General features: G+C 44.3%; 3 protein-coding genes across 3 annotated transcripts; 2 read left to right on the top strand and 1 right to left on the bottom strand.

Moving 5' to 3' along the window:
• Positions 1–868: 868 nt before the first annotated feature.
• klhl11 (kelch-like family member 11) lies at positions 869–4,888 on the top strand. Its single transcript, XM_060040147.1, has 2 exons — positions 869–1,446; positions 1,689–4,888. The coding sequence occupies exons 1-2, from the start codon at positions 914–916 to the stop codon at positions 3,271–3,273; spliced, it is 2,118 nt and encodes a 705-aa protein (XP_059896130.1). The 5' UTR covers positions 869–913; the 3' UTR covers positions 3,274–4,888.
• Positions 4,889–4,928: 40 nt separating this feature from the next.
• LOC132448739 (cytosolic 5'-nucleotidase 3-like) lies at positions 4,929–13,791 on the top strand. The gene is made up of 9 exons (XM_060040251.1): positions 4,929–5,101; positions 5,532–5,630; positions 5,714–5,783; positions 5,882–5,928; positions 6,204–6,289; positions 6,442–6,531; positions 7,046–7,208; positions 11,648–11,848; positions 12,550–13,791. The coding sequence occupies exons 1-9, from the start codon at positions 5,066–5,068 to the stop codon at positions 12,655–12,657; spliced, it is 900 nt and encodes a 299-aa protein (XP_059896234.1). The 5' UTR covers positions 4,929–5,065; the 3' UTR covers positions 12,658–13,791.
• Positions 13,471–21,591, bottom strand: LOC132448680 (peptidyl-prolyl cis-trans isomerase FKBP10-like). The gene is made up of 10 exons (XM_060040159.1): positions 21,243–21,591; positions 20,651–20,796; positions 19,874–20,063; positions 19,365–19,510; positions 18,304–18,493; positions 17,745–17,890; positions 16,279–16,468; positions 14,605–14,747; positions 14,298–14,461; positions 13,471–14,141 (listed from the first exon to the last, which is right to left on the bottom strand). Exons 1-10 carry the CDS (start codon positions 21,440–21,442, stop codon positions 13,953–13,955), a joined length of 1,704 nt encoding a protein of 567 aa, XP_059896142.1. The 5' UTR covers positions 21,443–21,591; the 3' UTR covers positions 13,471–13,952.
• Positions 21,592–21,620: the final 29 nt, after the last annotated feature.

Consider the following 21,620-nt stretch of genomic DNA (forward strand, 5'->3'; position numbering starts at 1 on the left):
CTTAATATAATAAATATAAGATTTTTATATCAAACAAATCTATCAAAGATATCCTATTTATGTAGGCGAGTGACAAATGACTCTTGTATTAGTGACAGAAAACAAATACATTGAAAATGTAATTATTAATCCAACCAAGGGACTCCCGTGTCGAATTCGGTACAAAAACATGCCTAGACAAGTGAAGTGATATTTCGAGTCTGTCTAGGACTAGGGCAATGTTGCCTTGCCATGGGCATTTACGACGATGATGTACGCATAAGACCATAACAGCCGGGACGATGGAGAAGCGCTGAGCCGACAACCGAGTATTGTCGTCATAGGTGAGGTAACGCCTTTCGCATACTGCGCATGTCAGATGGATATCTGTTTACCAAGATGAAGTTTGTTTAGTATTCGACCTTCTTCAAAATTAACAGAGATAGCTATTGTCTTTTGTATAATACATTTCAGTAGGCCTAATAATAATGATTGTTATGATATTTGTTGTTATTCAATAGAATTCCAATTCCAATGAAATATTCAAGGTTAAGGATCAGAACTAGCAATACATTTTCTTCCCTTTTTTATTTTTGTTATTACCCAAATTATTTTTGCCCAAATGTTTTGGGAATTCAAAATATAATTTGCTTCCTGGCAGATACAGAAACAACCAAGACATACGTTTCTAAACGACATCAACAACTTCTGAAAGTGCCATCATAATTTATTTGAGGAATGAGCAGTGTTAATAATCTCGCAAAATATATTTTATTGTATTAGACCTAGCTTGTCTCATTCAATTTTTTTTTTGATTTATAAATTGTAAGCTACTTTGTGTTTGCTGATTTCCTGCTTTATGTCTGCCCATTGCTACAGCGAATCATCGAATGCGAACCTGACTTTATATTTGATCCATGTTTTGAGTCCACGTATGTGTGTCTGCGTATGTAGCGTTCTTTCCTACACTAGTTTACTAAAATTAAGATTTCTTTCGTCCTTCGAAAGAATGGCAGCTGCAGCTCCCAGCCCGGATGATTCTGTCCGGAATGGTAGCAGCACCAGTACACCCAGCGCCATTGCTGGAGACGGGGAAACGGAAGAGGCCGAGGATTTCACCTCCGCCTCCCACTGCTCAGAGCTGTCTCGCCGGCAGAACGAGCAGAGAAAGCAGGGGCTTTTCTGCGACGTGACGCTGGCCTTCAGCAGTGGGGCGGCCACCGGGAATGTCCAGAGCTGCGAGTATTCAGCCCACCGCTCCGTATTGGCTGCGGCAACGGACTATTTCACCCCCTTGTTGGGGGGACAATTCTCCGAATCCGTGTCTGGACGAGTTGAGATGAAAGAATGGAGCTCTGAACTTGGGCCAGATCCAGAGACGGTGGAGAGTGTCATTCAGTATATGTACACTGGTGAAATACGCGTTAGCACCTGCAATGTACATGAAGTGTTGGAGCAAGCTGACAGGTAGGTTTAAGATTCAGATTATTGTGTTAATATACTCGTTGTGAATTAACCCTTTTGGTTATTTTGAGGCCAAACCTAATGTCTCCTTTAGATTTTAATTTGGTTGGCGTGCTTTACCTGATTTGTTTAGCTACCATTCTAAATGTAATCAAAGAGATGTGTGTCCAATCATGTTGTGTCCATGTGTCCAATGACGCTAGCATAATATGAACTGTAAAAAATGTTTTTGTCTGTTTTAATAGGTTCCTTCTAGTGCAGTTGAAGGACTTTTGTGGAGAGTTTCTGAAGAAGAAGCTGAGCCTGACCAATTGTGTGGCGGTCCACAGTCTAGCCCACATGTACACTCTTGACCAGTTAGCTTTGAGGGCCGCTGACATGATTCGCCGCAACTTCCACAAGGTCATCCAGGATGATGAGTTCTACACACTGCCCTTCCACCTGGTCCGGGACTGGCTGTCTGACGCAGAGATCACGGTGGACTCTGAGGAGGTGCTCTTCGAGGCGGTGGTCAAGTGGGTGGAGAAGAACTCTGAGGATCGGGGCCGCTACTTTGAGGAGCTGTTCCGTCTGCTGCGCCTGCCCCAGATCAAGCCCACCTACCTGACTCGGGTGGTGAAGTCGGAGCGCCTGGTGGCCGCCAACGAGGCCTGTCTCCGGCTGGTGTCAGAGGCCGTGGAGGGCCACGCCATCCACTTTGAGAACCTAAAGTCGGCCGACATGGAGCTGTGGTCCTCGCACATAGTCGCTTTCCAGCCGCGCTTCGGCCAGAACATGGACGTGATCATGGTGGTGGGCGGGGTGTCCGAGGGAGGGGACTACCTCAGTGAGTGTGTGGGCTACTTTATCTACGAGGACCGCTGGGTGAACCTGCCGCACATCCACAACCACTTGGACGGCCACGCCATCGCCGCCACCGAGTCCCATGTGTACGTGGCCGGCTCCATGGAGCCGGGCTTCGCCAAGACGGTGGAGCGCTACAACCCCAACCGTAACACCTGGGAACAGGTGAGCAACCTGACCACGCGCAAGCACTCGTTCGGCCTCACCTGCATCAAAGACATCCTCTACAGCATCGGCGGCCACGGCAACTTCAGCCCAGGCTTCAAGGACGTGAGTGTGTACGAGCCCGAGCCGGACAAGTGGCACAACCTGGAGTCCGCGCCCAAGATCCTGCGAGACGTGAAGGCGGTGAGCGTGGAGGACCGCTACGTGTACGTGACGGCGCGCACGCCCGTCGACACGGACAACGACGACGGCCTGAAGACGGTGACCACGCGCTACGACACGGAGAGCCGCCAGTGGCAGGACGTGGACTCGCTGCCGCTCATCGACAACTACTGCATCTTCCAGATGGCTGTGGCCTCCACCAACTTCTACCACACGGCCTCCTGCTGCCCTAAGAGCTACCCGGTGCGGGACGAGGTGGCGCGGCAGAAGATCAGCGCGCGCATCTCCGACGACATCCTGGAGAGCCTTCCGCCGGAGGTCACCAGCATCGAGGGCGCCGCCATCTGCCACTTTGACGAGGACGTGTTCATCATCGGCGGCTGGAAGAACAGCGACGACGTGGACAAGCAGTACCGCAAGGAGGCCTACCGCTACTGTGCCGAGCGCAAGCGCTGGATGCTGCTGCCGCCCATGCCCCAGCCGCGCTGCCGCGCCACGGCGTGCCACGTGCGCATCCCGTACCGCTTCCTGTACGGCTGCCAGCGCTACCCCATGCCCCAGAACCTGGCGCGCCAGCGGGACCGCATGCAGCAGATGCAGCAGCTCCACCGACGCACGCTCACCCTTCGCAGGCAGCTACAGTCCCAGATTGAGTGCTGAGGGGGGCTTCCTTTTTCCTCCCTCACCCATTCCATCCACCCCCCCCGGGGGTAGAACCGAAACAAACCCTCCACGGCCGGCCATATCAAGACCCATTCTACGGCCAACATCCTCACCGTCTCCCCCTCATAACATGTTGCAGTGCGGTGCCAGTGTTGCTCCTCCATTGGATGTGATCCCATTAAACTCCCATCATTCCATCGGCTCTCAAGCCGTGTGGTGTGTTAAAGACCCTGTTTGTCTGCAGGAGGACGCGCTGATTGTTTATACATGTGAATAAGAGTCTTATACAATGACCAATGGCCTCTGCCCTCGTGGGTCAGGCGTTGGTGAGCGCAGAGGTTTATCATATATGTACATACATAGTAAATACCTGTGTATATGTATATGTTTGTATGGATATTTTACATTCCTTTATTTGATTGGGTGTGCAAGAAGAGGCGTAGCATTGTCTGTGTCTGTGTTGTGTTCAAATCCTTTCGGTCCAATTTGTATATGAATGAAGTCCGATTCCATGGTGACACTGACAATCGCATTGTGTAAGTTTAACATCGGTCATAATATTGAGTAGCATCTTCTTAAGTTTCAGTTAAATTATGGTCTGTTTGAATATGTTCTGCTTAGATTCTAATGTTTTGCTGCTAGTTTAAAACAACATCAAGTCAATGGAATGAAAAGAAGGATGGTACTCTTAAAACCCTGTGGCTCTTTAAGCTTTTTTTGGACTGCTGTTGCTTACATACAAAAGACTAGAGTTTGTAAAATAATAGCTCTTAAAAAAAATAGGAAAATCTAAAACAACATTGAACAAACAAAGGTGTGAACAACAACTTGCATATATAAGCTTTTTATTTTTTTCCTGAATAATCATAACATTTTTTATGATGTTTTATCAATCATTCCTTATTGAGCCTCTTTGCAGTCAAGTGCTTGTCCCATTCCTGAGTTGAGAAGAAAAAATCTGTGTGGGTCTATGTTCATACTTTTGCAAATGTTGCAACAGCCTGTTAAGTAGTGCACTTTTTGACATCTTATCCTATTAAATGCCCTCTAGAGGTAGGCTTCAGTCAGATGCTGTTCTCAGTGTGGCTCGGGCCATTCTGTTTGTTTTTCCTTGAGACGAGCCGATTGTATTGTAATGTTTCCAGCCAATCAGATGGGATTTCCTTTCACCACACTTAATGAATATTGGCACTTATCCATGTAACTGTGTTGTAAAATGTTTTAAGAAAATTTATACCAAAATATTATATTCTGTTCTACATGTATTCAGAGATGGTGAAACGCTCTTGTCCCCCTTGCCCTCCGCCGAGAAAATAGTTGTGATGATTAAAAATGCAAGACTTTAATAAAGAGGAGGCTACAACTCTTTTATGAAAAGGGATGTCTTGCTATATTGTTATCAGTATTTATCCTTTGTCCTCTCAATCCAATCGTCTTAAAACAAAGGTCAGACAAGGCAGAAATGAATAATATCCTATTTTTGGACCAATCTTTTTGGCAAAACGTAAGCTTTACATTTTTCTTTGCATGTCATAGGTTGACATTTGGTCCTTGCATTTAATGTAAATGTTAATGTCATCACTTGCAAATAAAGTTCTTTTTACAAGTCAAATGGCAAATATTGTTAAGGTATGCATACGCACACACATGCGTCCTATCCAGGAAGCGCATGCAGCAGCGGTAAGGGGATCCGGGGAGGAGCGCTGCCTTTATACAAGTAGCCTCGCTGTAGTCGCTTTAGGTGTTTCATCAACACTTATCGTCTACCTACAAACTAATCTTGCAATTGATGCAACGTCCTGTAATAAGGATTACGTGTAAAATGGTAAGTGCATTTAGTCCGTTTAATTATGTGGTTTGCAAAAAAACAATACTTAATCTACTTTATATAATTGAAAGGGGCTAGCCTAGCTTAATATGTTCTGCACCGTAAATAAGGGTAGTTATTATACGACCACAAGATAGATTCCTAAGATGTTCCCCCAGTTTCAGTAGTGTGATACATGTGTTTACACGGGATGACATGTGCTTTGCTATGCTGTTATCGTCGAGGCAGCTGAGCTAACTCCAATATTTGAGTTTTTCGCAATAGGAGGAACATCTTGTAATCAGTACAATGCAGAGCCGCGGAGACAAATTAGATGCGCAAAGAAGCCAGCCAATTTCTTTTTGGTGACTTAACAGGTTTTGCGGCTTAGTCATGTGCTTTTTGCGTAACACTTTACTCACAAACAGCACCTTAAAATTTGCTTTAGATTCCAGCATTAGGTAATACTTCGGTGCGCATGAGGGACCGTCTGAGAGTCGAGGAGACCCTCCGCTGCATGCAGAAAGCAGGATTGAACACCCTACAGGTACAACATCTATGTTTTAATCATTCCGATTTGGGCAACATTATATTGGTCATGTTAGGTAATGTATGCATAATGGTTTGTAGGTGATTTCAGACTTCGACATGACGTTAACAAGATTTGCACACAATGGAAAGCGTTGTCCTACTTCTCACAGTAAGTCCCATTGTTTACATTTTAACGGAGACCTTTCATTTGTCGTAGTAGCTCCAACACATTTGTGATATTGACATAATTTCCTATTTTTTGGGCAGATATTTTGGAAATCAGCAAAATTATTTCTGCTGAATGCAAAGAAAAGGTACGGTGCTCATTATTTCTCTAGGGATTCAACATATTTCTACGATTCCCCTTATTTAAGCTTAACTGAAAATCTGTCGGAATGAGGTTGGCCAGAGCAAATAAAGCTAGAGCTCTATGATTCGTCTGGTTCCCAGGCTATATATTACTTGCACCATTAAATAAAATAGGAACTGAATGCAGCCTCTATTATTTCCGCTACCGTGATTCAGCGTTGAAACCTTAGAAATTAAGTTTAGCATTCAACTTTGTCATTTATTCTTAATTTTCCCTTAGCTAAAGGACTTGCTCGACAAATACTACCCCATAGAGATCGACTCCTCTAAGACCATAGCGGAGAAGCTCCCCCTCATGGTGGAATGGTATGTATCCGGACAAATTAGTCATTTAGAGGTGTCTCCAACTCCTGAGCCCTTGCAATACTCTTACTTACCTCTGCTTATTGAGTCTCCATATACCTAACTTCCCCAAAATGGTGATGTTCTTTTTGTTTGTTTTTTGCCATATGCTACAGGTGGACAAAGGCACATGAGCTCATGATGCAACAGAAGATCAGGAAAGATCAGCTGACCCTTGCTGTACAGGAGTCTGATGCCATGCTTAGGTTTTTTTATTATTTTATTCTTATTCCTTATTGTTTGTTGTTTGGCTAATGCTTGCTTTATTGTGTATTGAAAATGTGTTTTAGTGCCTAGAAATTCCAAATATATATATATACACACGGCATATTGTTATTTGGGGTCCTACGAAAAACGTAGGAACCCTATTGCATCCGTTATTATTATTAGGGGTCTAATTTTTTTAAATACAAAAGAAAAAGGGTTTTAGGCGAGGGCGATCTCAAAGTCCTGAAGTCGTCTCGAAACGCACGCCTTGAAACCAACCAATCTACAGCTTGCATTTTGGCCATTTATAAACACAGTGATAGTTATTAAAAATAAGACTGTTCTGAGTCATGACAGGACGTCTAATTATCTTACCGATCATCTATTTGTTAGGCCGTCACACTGAAGGACCCCGCATGGTGGCTTGGATTATTATTATTATTATTATTATTATTATTATTATTATAATAATAATTATATATGGGCTCCGGCTATGACTTGGTTGTTCCACAGGGAAGGCTACCAGGAGTTCTTCGACTGCCTCAACCAGCACAGCGTCCCCCTGCTCATCTTCTCCGCAGGGCTGGGGGACGTGCTGGAAGAAGTGGTCCGTCAGGCGGGGGTCTTCCACCCCAACGTCAAGGTCATCTCTAACTACATGGACTTTGACGAGACGGTGAGCAGGGGGAAACCTCGATGAAATGGGACTTACTTTATTCATCCCATATGGCCGTTTTGGGTGTTGAGGCAGAAAGTTAAACGAGGGATCATACCAAAAGATGGAAAATATGTCTAACCACGCAAAATGAGGGTAGCAATGGAAACATTTACACAATGTAAAAATGACAATTGCGGCCAACGCAATGGCCACGTCCGGTTAGTAATCCTCGTTCCCAAACACAGTTCGCGGTAGATTGAGCTAAAAAGTCTTGAGTTGTTTTTTTTCCTAATTTGTCATGGTATTCTCTGTCCAATGTCGAAATTGCTGACCCTTCTCAAAAAGTAGCTCAATCGCGATAGGCAGACTTTAAGAATTCAGCTTTAATCTCGTTGTCATGTCACTGAAGACATTATTTTCAATGACGCTATTCTGTGTCAGTTAGGGCATTTAGCAGACGCTTTCAGTGTGGGGTGACGGCCAGGGGGGTTGGGTCGGAAGTGACCTTTGTTGGTGGTGATGGTGCCCGCTTGCAGTGGCTGGCGTGGGTCTGGGTAGCACTCTTAGCTACCTTGCTGTGATCCACAGGACTTGGAATGATTCCAACCACCTTAGTGAATTCCAGGCACGTCTTCGATAGTAATCCATGTATCGTTGAGTTGCCCTTCCTTGGGCTGTATCTGCAGTTGCCTTGGCTTGTTGTCCCGTAGACGTTGTTCTCTACGGGACCACTCTCCCTCTCTACTGTCCCACCACTCCGAGGGTGGTACGCACAATGGTTGCGTGAGTCAATTCTGTTGGATGACTTGGTTCACCAAATGTGAACCATTGTCACTGGATAAGTTCTTTGGGAATCCCCCCTTTAGATAATTATCCACATAAACATCACAATCAAGTCATCTGTTTCCATATATTCAAAAGTCATTAAAACAAAAAAAAAAAACTAAAACTAAGAAACAAGGCTACCTTTTTAAAAATATTTCTAAACAAAAAAATAATATTCTTATTTGATTTGTATTATTTCCTTTGGTTTGCTTTGGTATACCCAAGGTTGTTGTTGTGGGCTCCCCATCCCCCCTCTTGACGCATGGACTTTCCCATGCGTCAATTTACCATAATAAGGGAAAGCCCAGGCCTGTAAGCATGGCTTTCTGTTGCGAGCGCACCAAAAACCTTCTACTTTAATTCTGAAAAAAAAACAAAAACAAAAAACATTTCTTTAACTTTCAACTTTTCTACTTGTCTTTGATCCTTCAAACTACTTTTCCTAATAACTTTCAAACCTTTCAGATATACTTCTTAGAAACTATCACACACTCATATAGACAGTCCTAGTTACACATTAGATCTCGTCTCTTGTAATATACGTGAATGCTGTGTCTAGTGCGATACTTTCCGTACACTGCTCTTCTCTCCCTCCGCCTGGACACGCCTCCACCTCTCTCTCTGCTTCCTGCCTCTCATCCGCATTACGGGCTGTCCTTTGAAGTGCCAGTCCCCACGTCTCTCCCGTCTCTGAGACCCTCCTTTGACTCTTTGTTCAGGCCACTTCAATGTGGCTACACAGGCACCATGGAGGCCACCACTCTGGTGCTGTTGGTCCTGCTGGACTGTCTCCTTGTGTCGTCCAGCAGACCGTTCCGTAGCTCTTCAGGTGGGCCTCCCATGGTCTGTAACTTCATAAAGTCTGATGAAGAGGAGTCGTGACGTGGGGTATTTGCACTGTATTGGGCCACTGGTCGGGCTGAAAGCAGGAGAAGGAGGAGCGTTGTCCAGGTCCGGATCTATTTGAACAAAACTCGATGCAGATGGGTTATCTTTCTCCCCACCCCTTTCCTTATCTTGTCTTGCCTTACGTTCTTATCTATCTCTTCTCCTTCCATAACACATACTTCTTCCAATCTCTCTCATACGTTCATTAATTCACCTTCTTGCCATCTGGCCATAAAACAAAATATCATAATATAAAAAATCTGCATTTTCAATATTAGGCAACACACTTCTGTTGTCCCCGTCACGTTGTTAGTCGGGGGTCAGTCGGGGTTAGTCTGGGTCAGTCGGGGTGGTCGTGGCTGTGTGATATGGTTGACCATTAAAATGGTTGTGTTAGATTGTAATAATCGAGTATCCACTGTCTACAATAGCCCGTTGTTTAAAATAACCATATCTAATATTAAATTTAGCTGATTGGCTCGCGTAAGGCTGGTGAGAACCATACAACAATAATTTGGATGTGGTGCTTGTGTGCGTTGTGACGCTGAGACCATTTTGCGCGTTGGTTGTGTTATGTGTTATGGTGCTCATACCTCCTCCTTGGACCTGGCCTGCTCCTGCGTCCCGTCAATGCGAATGCCCCCTTCCACCTCTGCCTCTTGGATGATTCACAGTCACTTCACGGGAAGGTGCGAACTGCCAGCCGGCCCTTCCATGGCTTTTTGTCGATTCTTTTGGGAGAATCGTTGAACCAAGGATCCATGACGCCACAACGAAAGCAGGCCTGCCTCTGTGCTTCCCCACTTTCCTGTGGTCGTCCTTGCCGTCCGGCACCTCCACGAACATTATATCAGCTTGGTCTCTCCCGGGAATGTCGCCTTGAATACGACCCCACCGTAGGCCCAGTTTGACTTGGCGTGGTTCGCCGATGGGTGATGGGCCATTTCCAGACTGGCTGTAGCGAGGGATTCCCCTCCCACTGCAGATGGGTCCGGGAGACATTCTGCTATGTCCTTAATGTCACTGGGTCTCCATGCACGGAAAACGTATGCCGGACTGCCATAACCCCTGTTGCGCTGTTAGCGGGTGCCTCCTTTGCCGTGAGGTCGATAGAGGTTGAATGATGGGGCGGCGGCCTGGGCGTTGTCGTCATACGGTGGAGGTGAAGGGGGATTCGCACGCGGTCCGCCGGTGCAGTCCAGGTCCGGGTCTACATCTCGGGTGAAATCGAGATTAAAAATACCTACACTCTCTACGCTCTCTGTCCCTGGCTGATTTTATTTTTTTCTCTATCCTGGCCCCAACAACCGTTTAAGCTAAAACATTTAAGCCCAGTTTGCACCAATATTTTAAACCCTCCAGAGCCGCTTCACCATGCTTCTCCAACATCACCTTCGCAGGTCCCGTTATCTCAGTTTTTCCAGATTTGTTCCCCATATTTTAGATCCTTTTACACTAGTTATTATTTAACAAATCATCTAATATCGCCGAAACCTCCTTGTTACTACACACATATACATATATTTATTAATGAATACCTATTATTATTATTATTATTTATATATATATATATATATATAACACCAACCGCGCTTCAACGGGTTTCCCTTTACCGTCCCTGACAGACCATAGCTGCCCTTTCTGTTACCTATATAGCCATATATATATATTGACGGAAGCGAAACGGAGCTACCGCATGTTCCTATAACAGAGTTTCTTTGAACGAGGCCTAAGTTCAGATATAAGTTTACGTTTACCGAAACATTTATATACCGTTCCTGTAACGGATTTTATTTTGAAGCTTTAACAGTATTGTGATCTCACCTGCTCGAGTTCTTTTTTCCTTTGGATACCGTACTGAAGAACCACTAGTTTATCCCCACAGGCACCCTTTCCTCGACCTCTGGTTTAGTTACAGTCTGGTTACAGTCACCTGGAGGCGAGGTAGAGCTTTGGGACTGAGAACGAATCCTCAGACCTGTATTGGAAGCTGATATTTCGTAGAATCTTCAGGTTAGATATCCCGGACGAGCCCCCAAATTGTCGTAGCAATTTCTATATCAGATATTGCGTCTAAGCAGATGAGATATTTAGATGCAAAAAAGCACACAATACTGTTGACAATTAATGATTATATATATTTGTAATAAAAGTACGAACAAAGATACATCACAACATGCATCAACAAACAACATAACGGGCATACATTACAATAATCTGAGGCCTCAGATGGGAGCTCCTCTTTGCGTGTTACTTCATTCTCTGAAGGTACGCTCAGACAAGTTCACTGAGTCTTCCAATCAATGTGTTCTTATTCACTTCGTTTGGGTCCTGAAGGGGGTGGTCCCCCAATACTAAAAGTCTTTGTTCACCAGATTGTAATCTTTACAGTTGAAGCTCCCCCCCCCCCCGAGGCTAAGGTGGGGTCGGCGGCCGTGCCATGTAACTCTCTGACTTTGTTTACGCTAGCCAGAGTGTCGGAACAGGCCCATACTTCAAAGCATCACACGACTCTCGAACGTTCACACTTTAAATGACCCAAAAGGAGAGCAGAAGGCAGACACTATATAAAATTACACAGAATAGCAACAAAACTTAAATTCATATAGACCAAAACAATACAACATGTAGATTTTCCATCACACCAGCATATTCTACAATATCTTCTGGTAGGTTTCTACTTGGAGAGGGAAATATCAACCTAACCTTCTCATTAAGCCGCTGGTTCTCTCTACCCTGCACAGGGGGTCATGACTGCCTTCAAAGGGGAGCTGATCCACATCTACAACAAGCGCGAGGGAGCCCTGCTGAACACGGGCCACTTCGAGGAGCTGCGCTCACGGCCAAACGTGCTGCTGCTGGGGGACTCTCTGGGGGACCTGACCATGGCCGACGGGGTGCAGGAGGTCGAGAAAGTCCTCAAGATAGGCTTCCTCAACGACAAGGTAAAGATTACATAGATTCCGAAGGTCCATCTATCGCGATTCCCCTCATTCGTCCCACTCGATCTCCGGAGGTTTGCCCCAGATCTCTGATGTGCTCTTAATTGTCAGGTTCCTTAAGCAGCTCAACAAGGGGCTCAAAAGTCTTTTGGTGATTCCTCGAAGGACATTATCAGAAATGTACTCATCATGCCGCTGTTTGGCTACATGGAACCAACATGATTGGATAGAAAATCTGAAGGTCAGGATTGGTGAGATCAGCAACAATATACATTGACTTCAATGGTGCTGAAGTATCTCAGCTGTCACAATTCACATGGCTAATTTTTAAGGCGATTTGAATTAATGTCGCTGTTGTATTCTTCAGTAGCATTAACTTATGACAGACGATCCACTGTGTATCGCTTGGGAGCCAGGTGAATCTGCTAGCTCACAATGTATTTGTTTTGGCATATTCGTCTGGCCCACCCTTCCATTCAGACAGATTTATAGCAGACCTGGCCTTTATGACAAGACCTGGCCTTTCCAGGTCTTTCTGGGAGAAACACTAATGTGTAAAAAGAAATGTGTTGCTCTAATTGGTTGTAAGTCTATCCAATTGCGTCCAGAACCATTTTGTTTTTCAGAAATTGGAGGGGCTTCTTTCCAGCTAAAGAGTTAAACAACCTTTCCATTATTTCTGTGTCCTTTCTTTCTATCCCCAGGTGGATGAGAGGCTGCCGTCCTATCTGAACTTGTATGACATCGTGCTTCTGAAGGATGAAACCATGGAAGTTCCTAATGCCATACTGGATTTCCTCGTCGCCGACTAGTTGACTTAAAAAAAATCACCTGCTACATCACCTCAGATGCTATGTGGAAAATGTCACAGAATACAAGTTATGCAAAGTGAATTTGTTAAAATTAGTTCTTGTTGTCAACGGTTAAGTTGACTGCCATACCTCGTCTGCAGCAATTGTTACTATGGAGTGTAACGTGAAAGGTATTGGGCAGTCTCCGATATAAGTCTGCTTATATTCACCTTTCAAAGTTGTGGAGATTTTTTGTTATTTCTATGTTAGTTTTATGCATATTTCATAAGGATAAAGGGAAATAAGTTTAAGAGCAGAAATATAAGCGGGGAAAAAAGTTGCCAGTTTACTAGAGCTAACGCCAATATTGAGTTTTTCGCTCCAGAAACATCTTGTCATGGGAATTTTTACATTCCTTCCGCAGCATATATATATAATTCAATAGTACTGAAAATGTCTTTTGGTTCCCTTTTTATAACAACGATAAGCAATGTGACTACAGCGCAGTGCTATTAAATTGGGAATATGGCATCTGCACAGAAGTGGATCCATTTTGTCAACATTGGTGCTCTGAGAAACTGCCAAAACTTTTAATGCCGTTTTATTTCAAGACCTTTTCAAACCTTTCATAAAAATAAACTGCATAGATCCAGACTTGATACTATTGATTTGGGAAGTACCAATTGAATAGATACAAGAAAAATACATTCTGTTACTATGTGTGAACATTTGAACACAAATGTGAACATTTGTGCTGATGCATAAGTGTTTTAATAAAAGATGCATATTGTCAACAGTATTTTAAAGTATTTGCAATTAAAGTTAAGTTGAAGGTTGATTTGAATTACATTTTTATTATAAAAACATTACAAGATATGGTTAACAAAGAACTTTTATAATAACATCTCTGGTATTGCACATATATAGTTCTATGCACTGGCCTGAACCTGATGCCTGGCAGTGGGAATTCATGTCAGACCCACACACATGCCTTCTTTACATAGGCTGTTCACCTTATCTTAAGACATTTGTTACAATGGGCCCAGCCCAAATGGTTCATAACGCATTTAGGGAAGTGTTCTTGAGGAAACATATCTTTACTGAATAGATTAATATTGTTTCACATTTTGGAATTATCTTTTTTAAGGCCACCAACTGAGAAAAAAAAACATAAATACAGATTGCATAATAATGACCAGTGCTGTTGTATAGCTTTTCAGCTATGATGAGAAAAAAAACTTTCTAAACCTTGCATAACCGGCAAACATTGCAGTAATATCCACATTTCCACTCCCTATATGTCTCTCCTCGTGTCTTTACAACTCCTCGTGTCTGGCCTTGTCTGAATCCTCCTCAGCCTTCAGCTTCAGTTCATCCAGAACAATCTTCCCGTCCTTATCGCGGTCCTGGTTGTCGAACATGTCCTTGATGATGACACTGGCGTCCATCCCCGGGCGCAGGCGCCCCTTCAGCTCGCTCACCTGAATCCTGATGAAGGCGGAGAACTGGAGACGAAAGCAAGGAGCGAAATGAGCTTCAAGAAACAACTGGACCCCTGTTTATATGAGTGGAAATATTTGACAATGAAAAGGAGCTTGAGTGAGTGTGTTGCGTTTGTTTTTTGGGGGGGATGTATAACGTTTGAGTGGGACGACTCCTACCTCCTCCAATGGGACCTCGTGGTCTCCGTTGAGATCCATGGCGGGAAACAGCGGGTCTGGGCTGTCTCCCAGCCACACAAACATGTACCCGTCTGGCACACCCTTGCTCAGGCTCAGCAACTCCAGCTCAAAGAACAGTACCGCACTTTTAGGGACACCCGAGGCTGGGGGGAGGCAGTCGAGTTGGTTAAGTCAATTATTTATTTATTTCAAAGCGACTTGCACAAATTCAGAGACATGTCATTAAAAAAAAAACAAGGCCAAAACAAAGGTAAGGTAAGGACAACCACTACGATTTTGTACTGACCTCCATTTTCACCGTGACCCAAATGTGGGGGGACGATGACCTCCCTCTTCTCACCCACACACATGCCCTTCAGACCATCGTCAAGACCCAGGATCACCTTATTGGCCCCCAGAGTTGTGATGGGCGCTGAGTCATAGTGGTCCCTAGCGAAGAGAAGGGCAATGGCTCCGTTGACAACCTTCATTCCTCAGTATGAACTCGGGATGCACCGATACCAGTACTCAGACCCTATACTGAGCTCATATACTCGCACTCTTGAAACTTCTCCAATACAACCACCCAATACCGTTTTACACAACGTGACATCGGGTGAAGATCCAGCGACCCCAAAACGTAGGTTTTTTTTGCCAAAACATCGGTCATTTGTCCTATATGATATTCGACGTAGTAGCAATCAATGTCATTCTATCAATGTTACACGAATTACTCTCAACTTTAGAGAAAAAAAAGGGAACCGGCGGCGCGGTTTGTGTTGGCATGTGGAGCTCTTTCTGAGCAGGGGTTGACTGCGGTGTCCGAGCTAAACTTCAGCTCTTTGGAAACGTATGTAAACCGCTGTGGTGCGTGTGGATGGTGAAGCTTTGTCTCAGCAGTGATTTATTTAAAGGTCCCATGGCATGCTACTTTATGGATGCTTTTATATAGCCGTTAGTGGACCCCTAATACAGTACTTGAAGACGATCAAGAAATTCAGCCTTGGTGCAGAATTACAGCCACTACGAGCCAGTCCCACAATGAGCTTTCCACAGAAGTGATGTTTTTTAGAGGCGGGTCAAGGTGGAGGGTGGGGGTGTGGCCCTGAACAGCTTGCAGCCACGGTACCATACACTTGTGTTTACAGTGCATGCATCGCAAATGGCGAGGCACACTGCTTTTGGCCGTGTTCTGTAAATATACTGGAACACTCCGGCGGGAGTCCTGGAGCTCTATATCTAAATAATATCATATTATACATAGTTATCTATATCAAATTATATATATTATCACGGCCAAAAGCTGTGTGCTCCTCCAGACGATATTATGAATCTCAAAGGACTGGGTCGGGTTCTCCGTCGTCTCTGGTTCTTCCACTTCCAGCCCCGCTGCCCGCTGCCGAGGCACGCGGCGGTGGTGCCTCGCGGCTCGCGGCGGCGGGCAGCGGGGCTCCGGCGGGAGACAATCGCGGGAAACGATCCCTTTCTCCTCCATGTCGCAGTTCAGGTACTTCAGAGAGTCAAAGCCAAAGTTCCTTTCCCCCAATTCCTTCTCAAGCATGGCTGGGATAACCCCAAGTATGAGTCTCGTTGTGGAAATATCAAAAAGTATCAACGTTTCTGTGGGCAGTAGCCACGTTGATAACCCCCTCCCCACTTTCCTAGAGGTGGCGTTTTTTTTTAACTGCAATGCTATTATTCAGTTCCCATATCTGTACTCGGTAGAGGCGAGTACCCAAAAGTAAGTACATGTACTTGGTCTGAGAAAAAGTGGAATCGGTGCATCCCTAGTATGAATGGACTATCAGAAAGCTATCGCTAGCCGATGCCTTGGATATTTAGCATTATTACACCAAAATGTATATCACATAGGTGCCAACTGTTGACATTGATTGACAGGCGAGGAAGCGAGCAATGATTTACATTAAAAAAAACACACAGAATATGCGGTGTAGCAGTGCAAACAGCAGGGGGAGCTCACGAGGAGTAGAGTAAGGTGCCGTCCATCAGTGAGCAGTTGTAGCGGTACTGAATCATGTCGTCTCCTTCGCTGGTCATGTTGCACTCCTTGGGCTTGTGGGTCACCTTGATCTCGATGGGGTCTTTAGGGTTGTGGAAGTCAATGACATCGATGTCAAAGACAAGGACTGCCGAGCTGGGAATAAGATCTTCTACATTGTAAAAGAAAAAGAAAATCACAAGGAAAGCTCAGACCTTAAACATTTTACATCGACACAGATCTCTAGGGATCAATACAAGATGCATTATGTATAAGGCAGTGTTTGTTTTTTGCAGAAATAAAGAGAAATACCTCCACTAGTAGTAGGGATGGGCATTTGAAGAAATTTTCTTGATCGAGCATCGCTAGAGTTATCGATCAATTATCGATTAATCATTAACTTTTTTCTGTTTTTTTTCTAATGTTTTTATCAATGAAATCTTTATTCCAACAATAATGTATGGGCCAAAATTAATACAATACAGTTAACTTGAAGACCTACAACTGTTTAACAGTTTTAAAATAATAAATACAGGCATTATAGGTTATAGGCCAATGCGGCGCTCGTAAAGTCCGAACAATGCGCCTACAGGCGCTCTTAAAGGTTTGGAAACGATTCAACAAGACTAAATCTGTAGCCTATTCCAATTACAATAAGTAGCGAACTTATCGGACAACAATAATCAAACAAAGGCAGTAGGCTAAAAGTGGGCATTAAACTGTATAACTGTTATGAAAAAAAAGGGGGGGGAAAGGCCGACATATAATGCCTGCAGCCGGCGCGCGGAAAAGGCTCGCAACAAAAAGATGAGCCACCCATTTACAAACAATTGCATGAACTAGTCTATCTAAAAGCAATACCTTATTGAACATATATAAGGCTGGACTTGTTGCTAAAATATCACAGTTTGGGCAAAATGTAACGACTCCAAGAGGCACCAAGCGGAGCGAGAGTCAACACATTAAGAAAGAAAAGAGCGACTCACATACGGTGGTGACTGTCGTCCATAGCATACAGTAACTCCAGCCTACATATTTTTGTTTAGGAATATAAGCATGTTAACATGCTCGGGGGTCAGACGCGAACGCAGCCTTGTAACTGTCAGTCCAGCAGCAGAAAACACCCGCTCTGACGGGACCGAAGTTGCGGGGATGCAGAGGTATTGTCGCGCTAACTTTGACAGCCTGGGGAACCTTCTTCCATTCACTTTCCACCAGTCGGCAGGGTTATATTCAATTAAATGCTTCAAGACTCGCAGTATGCAACACAACGTCCTTTTAATCGATAACAATATAAATTGATCGACGCATTTCTTAACGATCAATTATCGAGCATCGATTAATTATGCCCATCCCTAACTAGTAGGTAATGGCATGAAAAGGTTTGGGGACCCCTGGCGAAGATAGGACCCCATTGCACTCGCCCAACAAACAGCCTGGGAACTCACCTACACCCTGTTCTCCATAGGCCAGTTGAGGTGGCACAACGACCCTTCGCCTCTCTCCGATGCACAGACCCTGCAGGGCTCGGTCCATCCCCAGGATCACGTAGCCCATGCCGATGTAGGTGTTGTACGTGCTGTTCCGCTTATAGCTACCAAGGGGCGATAAAAGAGCTAAATGAATGAATTTGGACGAAGAAGTGCTGGTGCTACCCCAATGTCCACTGTCACACCTGTAACAAGGAAATCGCTATCAAAGTGTCTGCTTAATGACTAAATAGTTATTATAGTTACTGGTAGTGATAGATGATAGAAAAATTATCTGAAGGGGGGATATTGTGTAGTCGTAACGGTGCTTGCCTCCAAGCTGAAAGGTTCTTGGTTAGAACCCCAACCAAACCCAGCAGTATTCCTTAAGCAGATGCCTAACCCCTACCTTCTGAACTTGAAATAGTAGTTTTAGCATTACCTTTCATTTGAGCCCTGCCCTCATTACCTGCTCATTAACATAATGTACCACTCTGAGTCACCTTGGATCATCCGGTCAGGTGTAAACTGGTCTTACCTTGAGTCGAAGGCACTGCCGTCCAGGAAGGTGCCGTTGTAGTGGTAGCGGATGTAGTCGCCCTTCACCGTCTTGCGGGTGCAGTTCTTCGCTAGCCTGGTGATCACCACCTCCATGTCGTCATTAGTGTTGAACAGATCCACCAGCAGCACCTCAAACACCAGTGTGGCCTGCGGAGGGATCTTGGTCCCTGTGGAGATGGACAGGTGGTTCTGTTTTAGAGAGCCCCTATTGTGACTGTGGTGGTGAAACACTTTCTTATATCACAGTTCTGCCGAGGGAACGTGCGATACAAAATGACACATCTTGCTTACGTCAAGGTCAATTTAAATCCCGAACAGAGATTTGGGCTTTCGTCGATAGGCCGAAGGGAGGCAAAGATATTATGTACAGATAATGTAACTACAATTATATTCCAGGAGGAGATGCCGCTGTTTTTCTTTCCGTCTGTATGAATCAGAGAAAGTGACCTAGCAGACCTAGTTTCACACAGACAGGGCCGGCGCTAGGCATAGGCACCAAGGCGATCGGCTGTGTATGTGTTGGGGGCGCCCTCTGGTGGCGCCCTTAATTAATTAATTTAACAAGCGAAATAAAACATGTCAAACATGTTGCCGAAAGGAACGAACCTCGCCTAGGGCATAATTCAATGTAAAACCGGGCCTGCAAACAGATATACTGTTGTCCAACAGCTGCATTGTTTTGTAACATGGTTTATGACAACCATAACCAACAAACAATTGGTTGACAAGACCATGCATGCTCTTGAACATACTTTTTAATTCACATTGTCATACCTAAGAAATCGATTTTATCAATTCATACGTTTCTTTATAGAATTCTATAATTTTTATTTCGAGGAAAATGTTTTTTCTCTGTGTTTTTGTAAACACAGAGACAGAGCGATAAACTACTAAAAGAATGGTCAGGTTACATAGATCAGGCTGGAAGAAGAAACCAGGAATGGATTTTTCCACATTGAATATAAACTTTAAATCACAACTAGGGACCTCAGAGGGATAATTACCCACGTGTATATGTGAATGTGTGTCAGTGAGTACCGTAGCCTTTCTCTCCGTAGCCCAGAAACGGCGGTACGACCACGATCCGTCTCTCCCCAACACACATGCCCAGCAGGCCCTCTTCCATGCCTTGGATCAGGTCACCCTTGCCCACGTAGGTATCGTATGTTTTGTTGCTAGAGAAACTAAAGGGGATGGGATAAAAAACTATTAGCATACATAATACATTGGTGCAGCGAGAGCTGTTGCTTATCAGCGGTGAAGACCTGGGTTCAAGTACGACCAAGGTATTGAGTCTCTCAATATCCATTTTTATTATTTATAGACAGAGAGACAGACACACACACATTTGTACAAGAGCTGAAGCAGGGACTTCAAGGACATGGAGATAGTAGGAAACGACAGCTTATGAGACCTTGGCAATTTTGATTTCTGAGCCTTATTGCCGTTGGTGTGTAAGTGCCAAATTCCACGTGTGTCTACGAAAAAAGAATCAAGCAAAATCTCTCGGCAACAGTTCGGAAATTCCAAACAAAAAATGAACCCACCTGGTGTCAATGTACGTGCCACTCAATAGGCTGCCGTTATAATGGTAGCGCACATAGTCAGACGCCTCTACAGTGCGCTTGCATTTCTCTGGCTTGCTGATGGTGCTTATCTGGACCTTGTCGTCACTGCTCCAGATATCCAGCAGGAGGATGTCAAACACCAGCACGGCATCTGGGGGAATGACGCCACCTTCCAATGGGACAGTGGTGACGTTAGTGGGTGGTTGACACTTTAGCATGACGAGGTAATGAGTCCTGACAACAGTTAAAACACACTTTACTACTTTACTTTACTTTAATTTGTTACTGTTGCATTGTCAATATATGGTCAATACCACAGTATTAACAGTAGATAGATGTACATGTATTAAGCCTTTCAGAAATTCATCATGTGCAATACAGAAATCATCGGACACAAAAAGACACCTTAGGTACTGACAACCACAAAGGCAACAGCACCAACAACAGACAATAGAACACACACCCTAATTCCCCTACACACAGCATATTCCCAAAGTGCTTTACATATTATATAGCCAGGTGCAGCAGTCTCCCACAGAGGTTTCGTCATTTTAGTTCCACAGTTCGTCAAGTTGTTCAATAATGGTAGGCATGTCCCTTTCTTTATAGGTCCATGGGATTATTTCTGTTCGATACTAAAAATCGAGTTTTCCAAAGTTGGTTCCCCCCAATTGCCCACGCTAGCTTTCATTTGTTTTCACATTAAAGCTGTTAAACATATTTGGAATGAGTCGATTTAAATGTGTCAATAATTACCTGTTCCAATGCTTCCGTAGGCGAGGTGTGGCGGGATGGTTATTTTTCTGCGCTCGTTGACGCACATGCCCATGATGCCACGGTCCATCCCGGTGATCATTCGCCCCAATCCCACCTGACTGATGAAGGCATTTCCTCGGTCATGGCTGCAATGGGAAGAAATAGAAAGACCGAGTTGTTTCGTTGTCAAGTAAGTTATCGAATATTAAATATATCAAACAAACGTTTATGTAAATGGTTGAACACATTCGCCTAAATCATAATTAAAACTCTACGGCCATGATGTGTGTAGTTGGTTTGTAAGAGAAAACGTGGCGCATGCGCATACGTAATATCTATACGAGTTAGTAAAACTAGTTACACATTAATTGAAGTTGATACTTACGTGGCTACAAATCTCTAAATAACGCACGTTTTGTTCCTTCCAATTTGATGGCATTTTTACGAAGAATGCCCCAAAAAAACCGAGGCCTATATCATGTTAGCCTGTTTAATTTTACTTAGAACATCAACTATTCAGATGCAGAGTGCATGGATGAATACGAGTCAAACAACATACGCAGATATATTTTCAGATTTGCAGCAGCGTTACCTTGAGTCGAACTTCTTTCCGCCTTCGAAGAATGTACCATTAAAGTGATATCGGACAAAATCCTCTGTTCCAACTTCTCGTGGACAAACACTTGGGATATCGTAACGATCGACAACTACATCTATTAATGGGCCCGAGTCGCATTTAACCACAGTCACAAAAACGCAGCACAGCAGAAACAAGGACACTACAAACTCCATTGTATAGGCTATGTTGAGGCAGCAGTAGCCACAGATAAGCGACTGCTTCTAAATGAAGATGGTACTGATGAACGTAGGCTTTCCTCTAATTCATAGGACGGTTCGCCAAGAGAAGGGGGAGGTGTGGCCCGGGCATCGGTGGAATTTTGTAAACGTGTAAACTTAGACTGCATGACTC

This window comes from Gadus macrocephalus, chromosome 2, assembly GCF_031168955.1.
Source record: "Gadus macrocephalus chromosome 2, ASM3116895v1".
NCBI classification, from domain to species: domain Eukaryota; kingdom Metazoa; phylum Chordata; class Actinopteri; order Gadiformes; family Gadidae; genus Gadus; species Gadus macrocephalus.